At 41.1% G+C, this 23856-nt stretch overlaps 1 protein-coding gene across 2 annotated transcripts in view; it reads right to left on the bottom strand.

Annotated features, from left to right (window-relative positions):
• The window catches only part of SH3GL2 (SH3 domain containing GRB2 like 2, endophilin A1), a 215118-nt gene that overhangs the window by 20435 nt on the left and 170827 nt on the right, over nucleotides 1-23856 (bottom strand). The window contains exon 3 of one of the 2 annotated variants that reach the window (XM_070480551.1): nucleotides 18492-18564. In XM_070480551.1, coding sequence (XP_070336652.1) covers nucleotides 18492-18564 — 73 coding nt within the window. Of the gene's footprint in view, nucleotides 1-97; nucleotides 246-18491; nucleotides 18565-23856 lie in introns of those variants that run through there. The other variant, XM_020898816.2, reaches the window with a different exon arrangement.

Below are 23856 nucleotides of genomic sequence, written 5' to 3'. Positions count from 1 at the left end.
CCATCATCATTGTAGGAAAAGAGGGATGTGGGAAGGGGTCTTCCCCAGATGGGACGCCACTGGAAGCTGGGAGAGCCATGAGAACACTGTAATTTACCAGGTGAGTCCTAAGGAAACGGAGGGAAGAAGAGAAATGCACTTCAGAGTCTGGTGGTGAGCAGCACTAGCAGGACCGGGTGGCTGATTCAGGGTGAAGAGGGAGACGAGGGGCATTTAGGCTGGTGTCAGGGCGAAGATGGCTGCCCGTTAGGAGGGTGGCTGATTCAGGGTGATTAGGCTGGTGTCAGGGCGAAGATGGCTGCCCGTTAGGAGGGTGGCTGATTCAGGGTGAAGAGGGAGACGAGGGGCATTTAGGCCGGTGTCAGGGCGAAGATGGCTGCCCGTTAGGAGGGTGACTGATTCAGGGTGAAGAGGGAGACGAGGGGCATTTAGGCTGGTGTCAGGGCGAAGATGGCTGCCCGTTAGGAGGGTGGCTGATTCAGGGTGAAGAGGGAGACGAGGGGCATTTAGGCTGGGGTCAGGGCGAAGATGGCTGCCCGTTAGGAGGGTGACTGATCCAGGGTGAAGAGGGAGACGAGGGGCATTTAGGCTGGTGTCAGGGAGAAGATGGCTGCCCGTTAGGAGGGTGACTGATTCAGGGTGAAGAGGGAGACGAGGGGCATTTAGGCTGGTGTCAGGGCGAAGATGGCTGCCGTTAGGAGGGTGACTGATCCAGGGTGAAGAGGGAGATGAGGGGCATTTAGGCTGGGGTCAGGGCAAAGATGGCTGCCCGTTAGAACTGCCTGAGGAGGTTTTTAAACTAGTGATTCCGTCAAAGGAGGTACCGGGTCAACTAGATTCCATAAGAAAAAAAATTGACTCTTAACTCCCCCTTACACTATACGTAAAATTAATTCTACGTGGATTGCAGATCTAATTATGGACACCAACACAGTACAGCCTTTAGAAAATGATACAGGAGAACACATCCCTGACCTGTAGAGTACACAAAGATGTCTTAAAACAGGACACAAAAACACTGTCATAAAGAAAAGTATTTCTAAATTGGACTATGTTAAAATTGAGTACTACTATCCAAAAGAAATCATCATGAAGAATTAAAAGGCAACCAAAAAAAATGTGTTAAGATACTCACAATACGCATATTCAAAATAGGACTTGTATCCAAGACATTAAAAGGAAAAAAACTCCTATAAATCATTAAGAAAAAGATAATGCAGTTTTTTAAATGGGCAAGAAGTTCGAACAGACAATTCACAAAAGAAGATATTCAAATATCTAACAAGCATGTGAAAGGGGCTCAACTTCATTATTCTGGCAATGCAAATAAAACCACATTGAAACATACCCACAGTAATAGTGAAAGCAGAAAAAAAGAAAAAACTAAAAAAATATCAAGTGTTCAGAGGATGTAGAACAACCGAACTCTTAAGTTTTGCTGATGGGAGTAAGAATTGGGAGAACATTTTGGAAAACAACTTAGCAATATCTAACTGCAAAAGCTGAAAAGACACCCTATGCCCCGGCAATTCTACCTATAGGCATATATCCATCAGAAATGTGTGTAAGGGACATGTACAAAAATGGGCTATTCACATCGAAACATGTATATTATCTAGGGTGAAACGGATCACCAGCCCAGGTTGGGTGCATGAGACAAGTGCTCGGGCCTGGTGCACTGGGAAGACCCAGAGGGATCGGGTGGAGAGGGAGGTGGGAGGGGGGACCAGGGATGGGGAATACATGTAAATCCATGGCTAATTCATTTCAATGTATGACAAAAACCACTGCAATGCTGTAAAGTAATTAGCCTCCAACTAACAAAAATAAATGGAAAAAAAAAATGGGCTATTCAAAATAGCCAGAAAATAGGAACACCCAAATGCGTATCAGTGAGAAAACAGATAAACAAACTGTGCTCTATTCTCACAAAGGAACAGCAAAGAGAATGAAAGAACTACACCTATATACAGCAAAGACAAATATAAAGTTGAGCAGAAGTAGCCAGATCTGCAGAGTATATGCTCCATGACTCCATTTAAGCAACGCTCTAAAACTGAAAGAACTGTCTGGCATTAGAAGTCAGGTCAGCTCACATCCGGACGGGCACTCGTGGGAGGCCAGCAGTGTGCAGCTGCTTAGACTAGGTACCTTTACATGACGGTATCAGTTTGCAATAATTCACTGGGCCATACACTCAGGATCTGAGCAATATACTTTCTTATATTATAGATCAATAAAAAGCGCAGGGGAAAAAAAAAAAAAAAACCTTGATGTCTGTGTCCTACTCCCAGATGTCTGAATAATTGGTCTAACCATCTATACTTTTTAAAATTCCTTAGGTGATTCTAACATACTCCAGGTTTGAGAATACACTGCATTCCTATCTCTAGACTGAATACCTGGCTAGGGGATGACAAAAATTTGACATGATTTTGGGGAGACTTGGGGGAAGATGTATAGAGGTGCTTCAATTTCAGCAAATACAAAGTCTAGCAGAATATCCACAAGATTGGACTAAACATACAGCTAAATACATGGGTCTTAAGCCCAAAAGGATCAAGGATCAACCTCAGAGAAGGCAACGTACAGTTTGACTTCCCTGGTGGCTCAGATGGTAAAGCGTCTGCCTACAATGCAGGAGACCCAGGTTCAGTCCCTGGGTTGGGAAGATCTCCTGGAGAAGGAAATGGCAATCCACTCCAGTATTCTTGCCTGGAAAATCCCATGGGCGGAGCAACCTGGTAGGCTACAGTTCATGCGGTCCCAAAGAGTTGGACACAACTGAGCAACTTCACTTAAGCCCAAAAGATGGTAGATTATCTGAAATACCTGGAATCTTTTTTTTTTCTTTTCCAGTTTTACTGAGATATAGTTGGCCTATAACGCTGAATAGGTTCAAGGTATACAACATAATAATTTGATATATGCGTATGAAATGATCACTACAGGAATATGTATCCTCACACAGTTACAAATTTTTTCTTCTTACAAGAACTTTAAGGACACTCTACTCTCTTAGCAACTTTAAATATGGTATTGAAATACAGAATTCAAATCATGTAATACTGTTAACTATGGTTATCAAGCTATACATTACATCCTTAGGACTTACTTATAACCAAAAGTTTGTACCTTGGCCAGGTTAAATCCCTGGGTCAGGAAGATCCCCTGGAGAAGGGAATAGCAACCCACTCCAGTATTCTTGACTTGAGAATCCCATGGATAGAGGAGCCTGGCAGGCTACAGTCGTGGGGTTGCTAAAGTGTTGGACATGACTGAGTGACTAATACTTTTTTTCCACCTCCAACCTCTGACAACAATCTGATCTCTGTTTTTATGAGTCTGGTTTCTTTAGATTTCACATGTAAGATCATACAATTTTTTTGGTATGTATACATACATTCATAACATGGAATATTATTCAGTCATAATAAAGAAGGAAACACCTGGAATCTTGAAGGCTAGGCCATTAGATAAAAGAGAGAAGGGGAAGAAAATTCCCCTCAAATCAATATTAAACAAAATTCTACAAGTTTTCTTTTTCATCTGGTTTTATATTTGGTAGGTGAGAATACCAAATATATTTGGTAGGTAGCTTTAATTAGAGTCACCATCAACCGGGAGCTTTAACTAATAAACAATTTAAACTTAATCTTCACAACCATCGCCAGCCTGTGGGTCTCACCGCATCGTTCCCATTGTGGAGTCAGGACTGAGCTGCATGCACAAGGTGAGAATGTAGAGACTCAGGGGGACAGGAAAATCTGCCAAAGTTCTCCTATAGACAGAATTGAGACTCCTTTGAGGATCCAGAAATAACCCCCAACTGCTTTCTAAACTGCTGAGAGAACCATCACTGAAGCAAATCATGACACGGCCCTCCTGGCATGCTGCGCTTACTCCTTTAATATTCTCCTAATTGGGCTCCAAAATCACTGCAGATGGTGACTGCAGCCATGAAATTAAAGGACGCTTGTTCTTTAGGAGAAAAGCTATGACCAACCTAGACAGCATATTAAACAGCAGAGACATTACTGTACCAACAAAGGCCCATCTAGTCAAAGCTATGGTTTTTCCAGTAGTCATGTATGGATGTGAGAGTTGGACTATAAAGAAAGCTGACAGCCGAAGAATTGATGATTTTGAACTGTGGTGCTGGAAAAGACTCTTGAGAGTCCCTTGGATGGCAAGGACATCAAATCAGTCAATCCTAAAGGAAATCAGTCCTGAATATTCATTGCAAGTACTGATACTGCACCTGAAGCTCCAATCCTTTGGCCACCTGATGTGAAGAACCACCTCATTGAAAAAGACCCTGATGCTAGGAAAGACTGAAGGCAGGAGGAGGAGGAGACGACAGAGGATGAGATTGGATGTCATCACCAACGTGATGGACATGAGTTTGAGTAGGCTCTGGGAGTTGGTGATGGACAGGGAAGCCTGGCATGCTGCAGTCCACAGGGTTGCAAAGAGTCAGACACGACTAAGCAACTGAACTGAATGACCACTATGCCAGGGGATGCCTTATCAAGTCACATAAGACAAATTGTGTGGTTGAGCTCAGGAAGACCCCTGCCCAGTGAGTGCTGCAGAGTCTTTGGAGCAACCTGAAAGATGTATCTTATCACTGTTGGTATTATTTTATGAGGGCTTTTATAACAAAGCTATCATAAACTGGGTGACTTCAAACAGTCTAATTTTCTCACAATTACTGAAGCTTCTTCCCTACACTGACCCTATCCATCTCCTCCATTTGGCTGTTCCTCAGTTGCATCCTTTATAATAAATGGGTAAACATTAAACAAGTATTTTTCTGAGTTCCAGGAGTCATTCTAGCAAATTAGCAAGCCCACAGAGGTGGTCAGAAGCTTGGGACTGGCAACTGAAATGGGGGCCTCATGGGAGGACTGAGTCCTTAGCTTATCTGATGCCAGCTCCAGATGGACAGTGTCGGAACTGAGTCGAACTGTCCGGTCCCGGGTAGTCAGAGAATTGGCTGGTGTGGGGAAGAAACATACACATACACATCTAGTGTCAGAAGTGTCTGCAGGCAGACTATAGAGAAAACACAGGAGTTTTCCTTTTACAGCTCTGAAACAGCATGCAGCACACTCATATGAGTGAGCACTGAGGTTCTGACAGATATTAAACCTTGCAGAGATTGCTTTTCTAGAAAGGTTTCGTGGAATGTCAGGACAAGTGGACCCCAAGCTTGTGAGGACAAGAAAATGTGGTGTGTTCTAAAGGGGTTTGGTCCCAAAGAAAGAGATGGCAGAAGATGGAGTGCTCTTTTACCTAGAAGGAAAAAAAAAGAGAGAGTCCTGATGTCGGGTGTTTTTTTTTTAGTTTCATTATCTAGGACTGAGCTACTGAACTGAACTAAACCAACTAGGATTCAAAATCAAGGTTTACAGCAAGTAGGATTTCTGTAGCTCTGGGAATAAGCAGTCTCTTTGGAAAAGGAGGGGAATGAAGAGTCCCCACACAAATGTAAGCAGAGGTAAGGGGCTGAAGGCAAGCAGGGTGGTGAACATGAGTGTTCACTGCAGGGGACAGGGATGAGGGCAGAGTCTGCACCTCATCTTTCTCCTCCCACCAAATGATCATGTCAGGAGCGTTTACAAAGAAACCTTTCATAAATCATAAAAAGTACAACCTGCTTTAAACTGCTGTAGAATGCTCTCAAGAGTAGCTTCTCTCTCTCTTCAACTGGGATATTCCAGATGAGAAAACATATTGACAGGGTGTCTGTCACAACAGGGAAGAAAAGCCACCCCCACCCTGGCTAGTGTGGATGAAGGCAGCTGACACACTCAGGCAGAAGATGGGCCACAAAATTCCAAGCCACATCCTTGTCTTCTGACTGAGAGGGGAAACCTAGTGGATTTAGCATCCATCAGGGAATAAATTTTCTGGAAGCCTTTCACTTCTTTAAAGGACTGACTTCCTTTCTCATCTCTACCTACATTACAGAAAACAAATCAAGCTGCCTCAAAGAGCAGAGAGTTTTATCAGACAAATGCTTAATGATTTGTACTAGTCTTCATAAATGCTACCATCTGTTCCGAAAATTTAGAAAAATCCCTGAAATATCTTTGAATAACTGAAGATCATGATGACATTTCATCCCATAACTATCACTTCAGTAATATCTACTATGTGTAATTCACATACAAAATCTCTTTAATCCTCCCCCAAACATGAGAGACAGCGCTGGCTTCTCTCATTTTCCAGATAAGGAAAAAGAAGCAGAAAGAAATGATGCATTCGCCCAAGGACACAAAGCAACAAGAAGCTGAGGAAAAACCGAACCCTAGCTGTGTCTCTAAAGCCGAATGTCCTCCCATAATGCCACTCCGACTCTGGCTGCTCTATTACTTCTTCATTAAAATAGGTCAAATTAAGACATGTCAGCAGCAAGATGCAGAGCTCCAGCTATATTTACACTTGTTAGGTGTTTGAAAATGCAGAGGTGAGGGAGTGTGATACCTGCTGTGATTCTGGAAGTAAGATGAGCAGTGCCCCAGAGTGAAGAGACTGGAGATCTCTCCACCTGCGTGACCTTGGATGAGCAACCTAAACTTTGGACCTCTGCTTCCTTACCTTGAACCTGAGAAGACTGGATTACCTGATTTTTGTAATGCCTTTCAGATCTAACAAACTCTTTTACATGCCCTCGAATCCACTAGGATAAGTGAAACAGGTCACTTGTAAATAAGTACGTGGTATCTATCCCAGTGTACACAGAGCCTTAATGTAAAATTTCAAAACCAAAGAAACTCGTCCTTTGCAAAACCATTGCTGAGATCAAAACCAGTAAGTCTTACTTTAGACCTCCAACATAAAGATTTTACCTTTGTTCTATTTTTAACCCCGTCTTTACTCTGTTTTTGTTTCTACAAGAATGAAGACAATAGCCAGACTCTTTCCTAATGATCTGGTCTATGTGTATGGGTCTTAAGGTTATTTACTCTCCCGTATTGTAGAAAGTTAATAAATTTTATTATGGAAATTAATTACTAAATACAACAGATATTGTGAATGAACACTGGTAAAATTAAGAGAACCAAAGTGATATATTTAGATGTGCAAATACAGCCTCTTTTGGAAGATAAAAAAATTGAACCTGCATTTTCCTGTGATGAAATCTATATCACTGCCTACTAATTAGTGCAAGGACACGTGTTGTAAAAGGAATACAGGGACAGGGTTCAGACCGCAGCTCTTCCGAGAAGAGCGGGCTGACCTCACCCTCACCATGGCTGGGTAAAGCGAAAGATACTAATACTTACTGACAGAAGTGCAGTGATGGTGAAAGGAGGTGCTACATGTAATCAGAGCAGGCACTCAGCTCAGTGTTCGTTCCTCTGTTCCCTTTCCCCACTTTGGGTGGGGGGAAAACGCAGATGATGACCACTGCATGAAAAGGTCCACCAAGAGCTAAAAATCTATTTACCTCCTTATTATTTATCAAAGCTCAATGATATCTTTAGTTGGAACAAAAAATTAAGTCTGAATTATATCAACTACATTTGTAAAGTCTTTTAGAGAGATTACAATTGGAATATGAACATCAATCTCCAAATCACACTAAGTTAGATTTGGGACTTAATACTTGCAATGAAATGTAAGTAATAAGTAACACTTTAGCATATATTTCACGTTAGCAACCTGTGATGACTGTGTATAATGGCTTAATTTTTCCAGATGAAATCTCAGTATATCTGCATGTCTGAGATGAACCCTCTGATGCTCCCTGCCCCATGAGCAATGTGTTCCCCAGTCTTGCACACTAACAATTATTAAAGGGGCAAAAGATTTATATGGTAATTAGGACTTAGGCAAATATCTTCAAACATTTGCAGTTTTTTTTGGAGTTAAGTGTTAGAAGATATTGAGGAAAGGAAAGAGTATGTTTTTTCTACTGATTTATACAAATACGCAGCTGTACCAGGGAAGCATGCCACTCTCAACCCAAATAATAGTATTTATAAAACACTTCTTTCCATGGTAGCAAAGCTCTTGGTTTGCCCCTGCAGAGTGGGAAGCAGCAGGGAGATGTTTTAAGACAGAGCTGTGCTATGCAGTCAGCATCCCTAAGAACCCATGAGATGGGACAGCAAATATCGCCCACCTCCACACTGGGTGTTAGAAGGTACCAGCAGAGGTCTCACAGCGTGCCCTGGGAAGGCAGGCAATTACATCCCAGGAGCAGAGAATGGTTCCTGCTATTTGAAAAGCACACAACCCTTTGTGGACTAGCATCATGAGCCTCCGCTTCATCAGGTTTTCAGAGCAGACAGAACTAAGAGATTGCTGTGGGGAGGGTCTTGCAGTGGGACTTTCCCCTGGAGGCCTTATCTGTGGAGGAATTGCTGGGTAAGCACCTGAGATACCCTGAGGCAGGGCGGCAGGCCACTGGGAAGAGGAGAGTGACATTTCTTGAGCTCTTACAAAGTTCCAGGCACTGTGCCAAGTGCTCTTCACTGTGACATGCTTCAAAGAGATCTTAGTCTCAGCACCAAGTGGACTTGTCCTACACTCCCTGAGGGGTTCAGGGGACGCCATGCTAAGCTGAAAAGATTTGCCAGGTTTTCCCCATCCACTCCCTGCTTCCAGGTAAAAGAGCCAAAAATGATAAAGTCAAATGGCCTTTTGATTCCAGCAGACAGTGATACGCTTGAAATAGGAGCTCTGGCTGGGGAACAAATAGCCATATTGTATTAATTTTCCACTGTGTAACAAGATTCCACAAAGTTAGTGACTGCAAGCCACAGATTTATGACCTCACAGTTTCTGCAGGTTAGACATCCAGGCACAACTTAACTGAGGCCTCTGTTCAGGGTCTCACAAGGCGACATTCAATTCAAAGTATTGGCAGGCTGCCTTGTTTATCAGGAAATATCAGTAGGGATGAGTGCTCCCTGGCTCCCTCAGGTGGCTGATAAAATTTTACTTCTCTGTGGTAGTTTTGACTGATGGCCCTGGCTTCTTACTGGCTGTTGGCCAGTGGCTACCCTTAGATCCTAGAGGCCACCCCTGGCACTCAGCCCCCTCCTAAGACAGTCACAACATGGCAGCTTGCTTCTCAAAGACCAGCAAGAGGATCCGTCTCACTCTAGTCTGCTAAGAAAGTTTTATATAATGTGATCTTGGGAGTAACAGCCCATAGTTTCGCCATATAATGGAACCTAATCAAGGGAGTGGTGAGTGGTAACCCCATTACGTTTGCCATATTCTATTAGTTAGAAGGAAGTCATCAAGATCCCACCTATACTCAAAAAGAAGAGATTACCAAGGATGAAATCATTAGTGGCCACTCTAAAGTGTGGGCTTCAGAAGGTAGCTCAGAAGGTAAAGAATCCACCTGCAATGTGGGAGATCTGGATTCAATCCCTGGTTTGGAAAGAACCCCTGGAGAAGGATACAGGCTACCTACTCCAGTATTCTGGCCTGGAGAAGTCCATGGACTGTATAGTCCATGGGCTTACAAACAGTCAGACACAACTGAGCGACTTTCACTTTCAGTTTTCTAGAGTGTATTCTACACACACCGCAAGACTGAATGCGGCTTCATATTTTGTAGCATATGACAATGAAGACAAAATGGACTAAGGAGACAGTCATATGTGAATATGAATTCTGGCTCCTTTGCTGCAAGACTTTGGACAAATTATTTAATCTCTCTTGAAGCTTCAATTTTCTAATCTGAATATAGGAACAACTAGTATCTATATAAATATGAATGTGCAGTCAATAGCTTCACCTATTATTTAATAGTTTAAATAATGTTCAATCTCTTAAATTTGAGATTATATGCACTTTTGTACTTTTTCTAAAGCAACTGTGAACTCTGAAATGCATTAACTGTGCATGGAACCAAGTAGGTATTATATATACAGAGTAACAGGCTCTGATTCCAGGCTGTTCAGGTCTGCAGACCATGACTCCATCTGAAAGTTTAGCTCCTCCTATAGATGAAGCTTCAATATAATTAACATGATTTGATTCTCTCATTCAGCAAATTAAGCACCTAATAAGCACTACTATGCTAGGTGCTAGGTATTATTTACCTACCTATCTATCTATACACACACATACATGCAAAAACAGACATATTTCTGTCTTTGATGAGTTTATGGTACATTGGGAGAGAAAAACAGCATTCATTCAATAAATAATGAGGGCACTATTTGTATATTAGGGATAATAAACAGGACAAAGTCCTTACTCTTATGGAGATTATATTCTACAGAAATGTGGGTGATCAGTGGATTTTTTTTAAAGGTAAAATAGAGGACAATTTAAAATCATGATAGAATATTAGAAGGGTATCTGAGAGTAATTAGGAAGGGCTATTTCAAATAGAGTGGCCAGAGAAGGACTGCATAGGGAGGTGGAGTGACAAGAAAGAACAGCGATAATAGGGGCCAGGAGAAGAGTGTTTCAGGCAGAGGAACTTCCTGCAAAAAGGCCCTGAGGCAGGAACGAGCAGAGCACTGCTGAGGAACGGCAACGAATCAGTAAGAGTGGACATCAACCCAGGCCCAGGGGCAGAGCAAGAGCTAAGGCCCCACAGCCAAGAAGTCTCTTCTCAGCTCGATGGGAGGCCACTGCAGGATAACAAGTGGAGAAACCACAGACATGATTGACACCTGGAATGGAATGAACTGGCTGCTATGTGGGAAATGTAAGACAGGGGAGTAAGAATGAAGGTTGTCAGGATACTGAACAAATGAAAACTTGTAAATATTTTGATAAGAACAATAAACAATAAGAACCAGCTTTCTGACTACAACATACAAACGACAATCCTACACTCAGGCCACCTGAATTTTAGTTGCAGAGATAAGTCACACCTTACCAAGTAAATATAGAGTAAAAGTTTAAATTGTAACAAGGGCCTTGAAAGAAAATAAAACAGGGAAAAATGGCTGAGAATGAAAATGTTTTAGACAAGATGGTTGGAAAAGCCACACAAATAAGGTGATATCTGAGCAGAAACCTGCGTGAAGACTTTGGGAAGACCTGGAGACAAGAGATTCAGGCAGGAGGTCTGACGCAATCCCAGGAATGAGGGTGCTAAGTGCGTGTGAGGAGCAGTGCAAAGGCTGGGGACGGTGATATGGATGGACTAAACAGAAACTGGTAGGATTACAGGAAAGGAAGTCAGATCATCGGATCCTCTAACCTACCATGAGGTTAGAGGATCATGTTATTCTATGTTGTCTATGTTATCTTTCCATGTTATTTTCAACGGGGAACCACTGGAGAGATTTGTGGAGGGGCCTCAAGTGAAGGTGTCATGACGACACTGGAGTGGACCTGATTCAGACAGGGGACTCAGGGAATGCCTCTAGAGGAGAGATATTTAAGCTGAGGGAGGAAGGATGACTAAGAAGACAGGGGTCACACACGGGGCAGGTGGGGCATTCCACGAAGAGGAAATAGCCAGTGCCAAGTAATCTTTTGTAATCTGTCCTTATGCATTTTCATTATTTTTCAGTGTCAGGATTTAGAAAAGCTAAAACTCTGGCTATGAGACTCAGTACAGACTCTTTATTCTTTAAGTGGAAGATGGATATATTCATTTGTGCACTTATTCAACAGACATGTTGAGGGCAAACAACACAGCAGGCACAATGCCAGGAGCCCTGAAAGACAAAATGATGAACATGACTTGGGTCCTGTCCTCCACAAAATACAGCAAATTCAATGTGTACTGCAGCCAAGCATTTGAAGGCATGCCTGCCAAACAATACATGTACTTATTTTCAGCTCTACTGCATAATCACTGTATTTATGCATCTTTGGAAGGAGATGACTAATTTCTGCCCATGGGGAAGAAATACAATAATTTGATGTAATAGCTTTCCAGGGATTAATCAGATATTTTAAAATTAATAGAGGTAACTTTTATTTCTACAGGCAACATTACACAGATGAGGTTTGAAATTATTATTAAGAAGTTCTGAATAGACATTTAATGACTCTGACTTAATGTCCCAACTTCAGGCATGTGGAGAACCCTAGAACGTATAGGCACTCATAAGAAAAGCACTTCTTTAGAGAACCAAATCTCAATGGGGCATGATATTTTTCAGTTTCAACTGCTTTTAATCTACACATCTTGGAAGTTTGTACAGCATGATGACATCAGGGTCAGAATAACCTTTCAGTGCAAACTAAAAAGGTCTTCTGTCACCACCACTCTGCTAAGGTTGTGAAGGAGACACAAGCAATCCCGCATGCCTACTGTTTTATGTCATGGGAAGTTCTCCACTACAGTGTCAGAAAATGGATTTGCAGAAAGCAGAGAAAAAATGAACATCAAATCAAAGATATCCTGACCCAAAATCAAGAGTCTATTTGTCTTGAAAAAAGCAACTGTCAATATACATTAACCAAGAAACAAAATGTCAAACACATATCAAAGTAGAATACAGAGTTTGAATGGTGAACTACCTAGTCCTGTGCTGACCACTATTGAACCACTGGATACACTGGGCTGCTGAGCTCTGACATGTTGTTGCTGTTTAGTCGCTCAGTTGTGTCTGACTCTTTGTGATCCCATGGACGGTAGCACGCCAGGCTTCCCTATCCTTCACCATCTCCCGAAGCTTGGTCAATCTCATGTCCATTGAGTCGGTGATGCCATCCAGCCATCTGGTCCTGTTGTCCCCTTCTCATTTTGCCTTCAATCTTTCCCAGTATCAGGGTCTTTTAGAATGAGTCGGCTCTTTACATCAGGTGGTCAAAGTATTGGAGCTTCAGCATCAGTCCTTCCAATGAATATTCAGGATTGATTTCCTTTAGAATTGACTGGTTTGATTTCCTTGCAGTTCAAGGGACTCTTCAGAGTCTTCTCCAACACCACAGTTCAAAAGCATCAGTTCCATGGTGCTCAGCCTTCTTTATGGTTCAACTCTAACACCCACATATGACTACTGGAAAAACCCCCACAGTTTTGACTCTATGGACCTTTGTCAGCAAAGTAATGTCTCTGATTTTTAATATGCTGTCTATGTTGGTCATAGCTTTTCTTCCAAGAAGCAAGTGTCTTTTCATTTTATGGCTGAAGTCACCATCTGCAGTGATTTTGGAGCCCAAGAAAATAAAGTCTCTCACTGTTTCCATTGTTTCCCCATCTATTTGCCATGAAGTGATGGGACTGGATGCCATGATCTTAGATTTTTGAATGTTGAGTTTTAAGCCAACTTTTCACTCTCTTCTTCACCTTCCTCAGGAGGCTCTTTAGTTTCTCTTCACTTTCTTCCACAAGGGTGGTATCATCTGCATATCTGAGTTTATTGATATTTCTCCTGGCAATCTTCATTCCAACTTATGCTTCATCCAGCCTGGCATTTCGCATGATGCACACTGCATATAAGTTAAACAAGCAGGGTGATAGTATATAGCCTTGACATATGACTTTCTCAATTTGGAACCAGTCCATTGTTCCATGTCTGGTTCTATCTGTTGCTTCTTAACCTGCCTACAGGTTTCTCAGGAGACAGGTAATGTGGTCTGGCATCCCCATCTCTTTAAGAATTTTCCAGTTTGTTGTGATCCACACATTCAAAGGCTTTAGTGTAGTCAATGAAGCAGAAGATGTTTTTCTGGAATTCTCTCACTTTTTCTATAACCCAACAGATGTTGGCAATTTAACATGTGGCTAGTCCAAAAGGAGGGGCTTCCCAGTTGGCTCAGGGTAGAGAATCTACCTGTCAACATAGGAGACTCAAGAGACCTGGGTTCGATCCCTGGGTTAGGAAGATCTCCCGGAGAAGGAAATGACAACCCATTCCAGTATTCTTGCCTGGAGAATCCCCATGGACAGAAGAGCCTGGTGGGCTACAGTCCACGGGGTCACAAACAGTTGGACACAACTGAGTGGCTGAGCGCGCAACTAAGCACAGTCCAAAAGGGTATGTTCAGTATGTGTAAAACATACCAAATTTCAAGACTTAGTATAAGGAAAAAAAGTAAAATTTTCCAATGATTTTTAATATTGGTTAAAATTTTGGATATACCAGATTAAATAAATTATCATTGAAATCAATTTTACCTTTCTTTTTTACTTTTTTAATATGACTACTTAAAAAAATATGACTACTAGAAAATTCAAATTACACATGTGGCTTGCATCTTATTTTTACTGGACATTGCTGATTTAGCATGCCTGCCACAGGTATCAGAATACTCACCTAAGAAAATGGATTTATATCCTCTCTGATGACCCATATGCTTAGGTATCATGAGACTAGGGCCTCACAGCCAGTAGACATTCACAGGACTTTTTGAGTTCAAATTACTTTTTATCTAAGCAGGTTGGGAATCTGTACTGGCTTACATTGTTCCTGTCAAGAGTAATTTCACAGTCCAAGTTGGAAGACTTCACAGCTCTCTGTTCTATGTCCTTTAAGCCCTGCAGACCTGTGACCCTACTCGCTTGTCCTTACCTCATCAAGTTAGCTAGATTTCCAGAAGCAGTTAGCTGTGAAGGCCTCTGGGAAGCTCTCCTCAGAGTATATGTACCTTGTGTTATTAAGACTGTGAGTCTCAGAGGGCAGGGGCCCAAACGTGGTTCTGTTATCTACCCCCACTACATAGAGAATTGCATAGGTCTCTGTTAAAAAGTAAACACATTTGATAAACTTGTTGGTTATATGAGTAGAGGTGATGGTCTGGGGAAAGGAGTTTTTCTTTCTCCCCTTTGTATTACAGCAGTTTTATCACATTAACCATTGGCTATCAGCTGTGCTCCATGATTCATTTGTTCAAATATCCCAGTGTCACGGGCTGCCTGGAACAGAGCTGGGTTCTGGGGATATGGGCGGGGAGGTGGGGGTACGGCGGGGGGGGGGGGGGTGCGGGCAAGAGGTGGGAATAAGGCAGGCAGAGTGTTGTCCTTACTGGGGAGGACAAACCAAAGCACACATACACCACACAATGACAGTAAGTGTGGCATGTGTCACCAGGGAAAAGCAGTGGGGATCATGAGAGGGTCATTGACCTGGGAAGCGAATGTAGTCAGATGTCCAAGAAGACTTCTAAATGACCTTCTTGCCAAACTTGAGCGGCCTGTTTGCCTGGCAAGGTGGAGGAGAAAGGGGAGGCGGATTATATAGGGAGTGCCCTTTAAGCTTTGTTAATAAAAAAATGGTAAAGCACACAAAAAAGTCAGACCTGACAGAGTAGGAAAACAAAAGCAAACTCCTAAAGGCAGAGAAAAGCCATCAAAGGCTTTTGTGCAAGACAATGACATGAGCAGATCTGCCTTTTAAAATATTACTCTGGAGGTGGTCAAGAGCAGATAGGGGGCCTACACAGAGCACAGCTACAGATGCACAAGAAGAAACCCACTCTCCTCAGTCATCGTGTCGGCAGTAACTAAGTTTCGAGTCTGTAACAGATGTGTATGCCCATAAGCACAAGATCTGGAAGCCAGAATGCATTCTAGAGTATGAATCTAATGCAAGATAACTCTCAAAATACCCTTAAAGCATTAATTTCCACAGATGGGCCTATGCAGGTAAACCTGTTACTTTGCATAAGCCTCTATCCTGACCCCAACCTAATCGTTCTTATTTAAGACCAGAAGCCAGTGATCCACATGGGATCCAGTGACCCAGTTTCTGGGGTCACAGAGAGGCTGAGTGATCAAAGCATTCGTTCAACAGCACAAGTTTGGGAATGTTCTGCTCTTCTGAGCCCAAGGACTGGGAACCTCTGGTGGTAGCTGCATTCTTGTATCCTCTTTGCAAGGTAACTGGGTCTGAACAAGTGTACTAGATCAGCCCTCTTGTCCAGGAGCTCCAGCTAAGGTCTGCTCTCAGGGCAAGAAATTCATGGAGGAACTGAGCCCTATCTCTTATAAGCCAATTAAACACATCAAATTCATAGAATGGGCATATGGAATTTTGTTTTGTTCTGGACCCTTTTAGATGACACTATACCAACTTGTGATTTCCTAGTGATGACCTTAATTGTCCTTCTTGTTGTCAGATGTTCATTCCATTTTTAAATAGCCATAAAGCCAATATGTTGGTAGATAATAAGCACATTCAAGATTCTGTAAAAAATAAATCATTTCTAAAAATTCAAATCTCCCCCAATTATCTCTTCCTGTTATCTTTCTTATTAAAATAAAAATAAGCCTCAACCCCACAGTATGTTCCCTTTCTGGATTTCTGTCATATCCACTTAACTAAAAGACCCTCTGTATCTAAACAAAGAACTCATTCTTCTCAGAAGCAAGGCTGTGCAATGGAAAGTTCCTGGGCTCAGGGAGAAGTCAGACCTGGGTTCCAGCCCTGGTTACATATCCCTTCTTGGGTGTGTGACTTTGGTAAACTTTCTTAAGTTCTCTGGCCCTGTTTTTTTCCTGAAGAAAGTTAGGTTAGCCTACTAAATCAGTTTTCTAGGTCTGCCATAACAAGGTGCCGCAAACTGTGTGGCTTAAAATGACAGAAATTTACTTTGTCACAGTCCAAAAAGCTTGAAATCAAGGTGTGAGCATGGCTGGTTCTTTCTGAGGCTCTCTGGGAGACTCCTTCCTCACCACTGCCAACTCTGGTGGCTCCTGACATCACTCAATACTCCTGACCTCTGTCTTCACAGGGCCTTCGATCTTGTGTCTCTCTGTTTTCTCTTCTTCTTATAAGGACAGCAGTTGTTGGATTTAGGGCTCACTATAACTCAAGAATGAGTTCATCTCAAGATCACTAACTGATTCGATCTCAAAATATGCTATTTTCAAATAAAGTCACATTTGGAGATTCTGGGTTGCCTTGGATTTAGACGAACATCCTATTTAATACAGCACATCTCCCTACACTGAATTCCACTATACCCAGGAAAACAGACTAAGGATCTCTGTTCATGGATATTTAGCCTCTTTCCTACAATATGAATTGTTCAACTGTGTTTGCTTTTTATATCAGAAAATTACAGAGAAGACAATGTATATAACTAGCAACATACTGAAAATGCACTAATGCTGAATAAATACTATATTTTCCCTCCTCCTGCTTATATTTAATCTTAGTCCAACAATAGTAAGATCAAGTAATCTTAGCACCATTTATGTATAAATCCTGGGAAATGAGTGAACACTTTGAGGTCCTATTCAAAGATAAAGACAAAAAACGCCCTGCCCTAAACAATGACTTCTATGGTAAGACAGGGCAAGTAATTCCCATTTCAGAACTGACCTACATCACAACTGTTTAAATACTAAGGAACACGTGACATCTAAGGGAGTCCCTGCAACTCTGTGGAATACAGGGGGCATGACAAAGGCTCCAGGTAAAAATGAGAAACTTCATTTTTGTTATTTATTACCTAATTTGCCAACCATCTGGTCCACTATCTGTAAAATGCCATAGCTTTTCATTTACTTCTATATTTTCATGGCTTTTCATTTACTTCTGTATTTTTCTTTCTCAAATAATCTCATCTCTGATATAGTATAAAAACCAGTGAGAATGTTATTCCCATAATTTGTTCATGTTCAAAACACTGAAAGCTGAGTGAAAGCTGCAGGCGGTGGCAAGAGGCGGTAGAGAGCCCATACTGGCACTGGTCCACCTCTGCTTATTTCAGGGGCTTCCTTTTCTTTTCTCTCACCCACTAGGACTCAGTATCCAGACACTGGGGCTGACGGTGCCTGGACCACCTCCCTTAGCACCACCCAAAACACAGAAATTTCAACCTGAAACTCCCAAAGAAACGAGTTTCAGGATAAGCAGTTTTCCCAATATTCATACATGTATTCAACCTTGCTTCAAGTTTCTATACTCTGCAGTTAGGAACTGCTTTACAGGAGGAATGGCAAGGAGGTCTATTAAAGCCACTTTGCTCTGTTACACCGTGTGGTCTGGGAGATCACCCCATGTCTGCCTGGATCTTGTTTTCAAGGTATAGCTCCATTATCTCTATTATAATTCCCTTCTCTTATAAGTGTAACAGGTTAGCAAGAACAAACGCTGATTGACAAAGTGCTTGGAGAAAAATCGGGGCAAAGAATAGCCCTCCACAGACTTCAGTGGTGTATATGAACAAAAAACCCTCTGTATTTTTTTTAAAAAAGTTCAATTTTCCTACTTTTTCACACCATTGGTACCTTACTATGTTTTATCTGAAAATTTTCCCTGAAATTCTTCCTTACAATTCCTTTCACATGAAAGTTCAGTTATTACCAGCTTGCAGCTACCCTGACATCATGTGCCTGCCACCCACACTGTCCACACAGCACTGTTTGTTAATTACACTCTAGTCAGATAAATTATCACAGAAGCTTCCAGTTACTTCAGTGTGAGCCTTAAAAAGTCCTCCCTCCCCAGTCAAAATGTTCCACCTGAAGACACTGGACCTCCAGAAGGGAGGATTAAGCATGCAGAAGTGCACCAAACATAGCATGTGTACCAAAGAGTAACTAGAGGTTCCCTGGAGGGATGCCATGAATGTATAAAATGACGCCTTACCTGGATTGGGTTGAAGGTACTCAATTGTTTTCGTCATTATTTCCATCACAGCCCTGCTGGTGACATCCACTTTCTGAAATGACAAAACAAATGTCTAAATCAAGCAAATTATTAGCTTTAGAAACAAAATTTTTGCTTGAGCATATACACAGCCACTGATGGTTCAACAGAGCAATGATAAGTCCTGCGGTGGAAGGTGAGGGGCTCATGGAGCTGTCAGAGAAAGTCAGACCACTGGCTTGCATTCAGCTGTGTTCCATCAGGATTTGGAAAGCCCACTGAGCCAGAGAGGAAGCTGGAAAACATGTTTCAAAATATACTTCATTATCTCCTGGTAAAATCAGGTGAATACAGCCACCTTTCACTGTACATTGTCTGAGGTGGTCACCGAGAATGGTTCACTATTCACTTGGTGCAGGAAACCCCACAGAATCTTACCCGTCCGAAGGTTCAAATCTTTAAGAATACTGCTGAAGCTGGCCAGGCCATGGAGGGTATGCATATCCAAACAGCCACCAAGTCTCTGAAGGATGTCACTTTACAGAAGCAATACATGCCATTCCATCATTACAATGCTGGAGTTGGTTGATGTGTCCAGGCCAAAGAGTGGGGCTGGACATGGGCCATCACCCCAAATACAGTGATTTTTTTTGCCTCACCTTCCTAAAAATTCAGGGAGCAATGTTACTCCCCATTAAGGGTTTTGAGGTAGAGTCTCTGGCACTGAGCACATCCCAGGTGAAGTGAAGATGGGGCCTGGACTTTCAGAGTTCATGGATGGATTAATCCCTACATAGGACCTCCCTGCCATACTGAAATAACCCCTACTGAAAAAGAGCAAATTGCTCCTTAACCTGAAGAGGAGGCTACACAAAAGGAAAAGATGGACCAGAAGAAACTGAAGAAAAAAAACACATGACCCAGGAATAAATTCAGCATAAAGTAAACAAAAATTTAAAAAAAAATAAGGTCGATAGTACTCTGTTATAACCCTTTGTATTTCTGTTGTCTGTTATGATTTCTCCATTTTCATTCTAATTTTGTTGATTCGACTCTTCTCCCTTTTTTTTTCCTTGATGAGTCTGGCTAATGCTTTGTGTATTTTATTTATCGTCTCAAAGAACCAGCTTTTAGTTTTGTTGATTTTTGCTATAGTCTTTGTTTCTTTTTCACTTACTTCTGCTCTGATTTTTATGATTTCTTTCCTTCTGCTAACTTTGAGGATCTTCATTTCCTCTTTTTCTAGTTGCTTTATGTGTAAAGTTAGGTAATTTATTTGATTTTTCTCTTCTTTCTTGAGGTAAGCTTGTACTGCTATGAACCTTCCTCTTAGCACTTTTACTGAATCCCATACGTTTTGGGCTGTTGTGTTTTCATTTTCATTTGTTTCTATGCATATTTTTATTTCCTTTTTGATTATATGATAATAAAATGAACAACTTGGAAGAAATGGATGAATTCTTAGAAAAGTATAACCTTCCAAAACTGAACCAGGAAGAAATAGAGAATCTTAACAGACCCACCACAAGCACAGAAATTGAAACTATAATCAAAATCTTTCAAAAAACAAAAGGCCAGGACCAGACAGCTTTGCAGGCAAATTCTACCAAAATTTTAGAGAAGAGCTAACACCTATCCTACACAAACTCTTCCAGAAAATTGCAGAGGAAGGTAAACTGCCAAATTCACTCTATGAGGCCACTATTACCCTAATACCAAAACCAGACAAAGATGCCACAAAAAAAGAAAACTACAGGGCAATATCACTGATGAACATAGATGCAAAAACCCTCAACAAAATTCTAACAACAGAATCTAACAACATATTAAAAACATCATATATCATGACCAAGTGGGCTTTATCCCAGGGATGCAAGGAAATCTTCACTCTTCACAATTCAATCAATTTAATACACTGCAGTAACAAACTGAAAGATAAAAACCATATGATTATTTCAATAGATGCAGAGAAAGCCTTTGACAAAATTCAACATCCGTTTATGATAAAAACTCTCCAGAAAGCAGGCATAGAAGGAACATACCTCAACATAATAAAAACCATATATGATAAACCCACAACAAACATCATCCTCAATGGTGAAAAATTGAAAGCATTTCCCCTAAAGTCAGGAGCAAGACAAGGGTGCCCACTCTTACCACTACTATTCAACATAGTTTTGGAAGTTTTAGCCATAGCAATCAGAGAAGAAAAAGAAATAAAAGGAATCCAGACTGGAAAAGAGGAAGTAAAACTCTCACTGATTGCAGATGATATAATCCTCTACACAGAAAACCCTAAAGATACCACCAGAAAATTACTAGAGCTAATCAATGAATATAGTAAAGTTGCAGGATATAAAATTAATACACAGAAATCCCTTGCATTCCTATACACTAACAATGAGAAAACAGAAAGAGAAATTAAGGAAACAATCCCATTCACCATTGCAATGAAAAGAATAAAATTCTTAGGAATAAATTTACCTAAAGAAACAAAAGGTCTATATATAGAAAACTATAAAATACTGATGAAAGAAATCAAAGATGACACAAATAGATGGAGAAATATACCATGATACTGAATCAGAAGAATCAATATAGTGAAAATGAGTATACTACCCAAAGCAATCTATAGATTTAATGCAATCCCTATCAAGCCACCAATGGTATTTTTCAGAGAACTAGAACAAATAATTTCACAGTTTGTATGGAAATACAAAAAACCTCGAATAGCCAAAGCCATCTTGAGAAAGAAGAACAGAGGTGCAGGAATCAACCTGCCTGACTTCAGGCTCTACTACAAAGCCACAGTCATCAAGGCAGTATGGTACTGACACAATGACAGAAATAATAGATCAGTGGAACAGAATAGAAAGCCCAGAGATAAATCCACACACCTATGGATACCTTATCTTTGACAAACAAGGCAAAAATATACAATGGAGAAAAGACAATCTCTTTAACAAGTGGTGTTGGGAAAACTGATCAACCACTTATAAAAGAATGAAACTAGAACACCTTCTAACACCATAAAACAAAGTGAAGAAGAACTAAAGAGGCTCTTGATGAAAGTGTAAGAGGAGAGTGAAAAAGTTGGCTTAAAACTCAACATTCAGAAAACTAAGATCATGGCATCTGGTCCCATCACTTCATGGCAAATAGATGGGGGAACAATGGAAACAGTGACAGACTTTACTTTTTTGGGCTCCAAAATCACTGCAGATGGTGACTGTAGCCCTGAAATTAAAAGACGCTTGTTCCTTAGAAGAAAGGCTATGACCAGCCTAGACAACTTATTAAAAAGCAGAAACGTTACTTTGCCAACAAAGGTCCATATAGTCAAAGCTATGGTTTTCCCAGTAGTCAAGTATGGAAGTTAGAGTTGGACTATAAAGAAAGCTGAGAGCCAAAGAATTAATGCTTTTGAACTGTAGTGTTGGAGAAGACTCTTGAGAGTCCCTTGGACTGTAAGTAGATCCAACCAGTCCATCCTAAAGGATATCAGTCCTGAATATTCATTGGAAGGACTGACACTGAAGCTGAAACTCCAATACTGTGACCACCTGTTGCAAAGAACTGACATTTGAAAAGACCCTGATGCTGGGAAAGATTGAAGGTGGGAGGAGAAGGGGATAACAGAGGATAAGATGGTTGGATGGCATCCAGCTTGATGGACATGAATGTGAGTAAGCTCCGGGAGTTGATGATGGACAGGGAAGCCTGGCATGCTGCGGTCCATGGGGTCACAAAGAGTTGGACATGACTGAGCAACTGAACTTAACTGAACACAAAAATAAACTCAAAATGGATTAAAGATCTACATGTAAGACCAGAAACTATAAAACTCCTAGAGGAAAACATAGGCAAAACACTCTCTGACATAAGCTTCCCTGGTGGCTCAGTGAGAGAGTCTGCCTGTCAGTGCCAGTGACATAAATCACAGTAAAATCCTCTATGACCCACCTCCAAGAGTGATGAAAATAAAAGCAAAAATAAACAAATGGGACCTAATTAAACTTAAAAGCTTTTGCACAATGAAGGAAACCATAGGCAGGTGAAAAGACAGCCTTCAAAAAGGGAGAAAATAATAGCAAATGAAGCAACTGATAAAGAATCAAAAATATACAAGCAGCTCATGCAGCTCAATTCCAGAAAAATAAATGATCCAATCAAAAAATGGGCCAAAGAACTAAACAGACATTTCTCCAAAGAAGACATACAGATGGCTAACAAACAGATGAAAAGATGCTCAACATCACTCATTATTAGAGAAAGGCAAATCAAAACCACAATGAGGTACCATCTCACGCTGGTCAGAATGGCTGCTATCAAAATGTATACAAACAGTAAGTGCTAGAGAGGGTATAGAGAAAAGGGAACCCTCTTACACTGTTGGTGGGAATGCAGACTAGTACAGCCACTATGGAGAACAGTGTGGAGATTCCTTAAAAAATTGGAAATAGAACTGCCATATGACCCAGCAATCCCACTGCTGGGCATACACACTGAGGAAACCAGAATTGAGAGACACATGTACCCCAGTGTTCATCGCAGCACTGTTTATAATAGCCAGGACATGGAAGCAACCTAGATGTCCATCAGCAGATGAAAGGATAAGAAAGTTATGGTACATATATACAATGGAACTTTACTCAGCTATTAAAAAGAATACATTTGAGTCAGTTCTAATGATGTGGATAAAACTGGAGCCATTATACAGAGTGAAGTAAGTCAGAAAGAAAAACACCAATACAGTGTATTAATGCATATATATGTAATTTAGAAAGATGGTAATGATGACCCTATATGCAAGACAGCAAAAAAGAGACACAGATATAAAGAATAGACTTTAGGACTCAGTGGGAGACGGCGAGTGTGGGATGATTTGAGAGAATAGCATTGAAAAATGTATATTACCGTATGTGAACCAGATGACCAGTCCAGTTTCAACACATAGAACAGAGCACTCAAAGCCAGTGCACTGGGACAACCCAGAGGGATGGGCTGGGGAGGGAGGTGGGAGGGGTTTCGGAATGGGGGGACACATGGCTGATTCATGTCAATGTATGGCAAAACCACCACAATATTGTAAAGTAATTAGCCTCCATTAAAGTAAATTAATTTTAAAAATAAATAAAAAATGGAAAAAAAAAAAAGGTTGAATTATGAATCCTACTTTTTCCCAGAGGCATTCACTGGATATCCACAGAGGGCCAGGCATGGTGGCAGGTTTCACTGCTCTAAAGAAAGAAATGTGAAACATTGACTGGTCGAGTAAGAAAAGGAAAGTTTTTATTAACTTCCTAGAACATTGCAAGTTCTTGAACTTTGGGTTAATTATAAATGAAAACGTTATCCTTGGGAA

The sequence above is a fragment of the Odocoileus virginianus genome, chromosome 18 (assembly GCF_023699985.2).
Source record: "Odocoileus virginianus isolate 20LAN1187 ecotype Illinois chromosome 18, Ovbor_1.2, whole genome shotgun sequence".
NCBI lineage: Eukaryota > Metazoa > Chordata > Mammalia > Artiodactyla > Cervidae > Odocoileus > Odocoileus virginianus.
The sequence above is the reverse complement of the archived record's forward strand: the minus strand, read 5'-3'. Positions and strand labels throughout refer to the sequence as shown.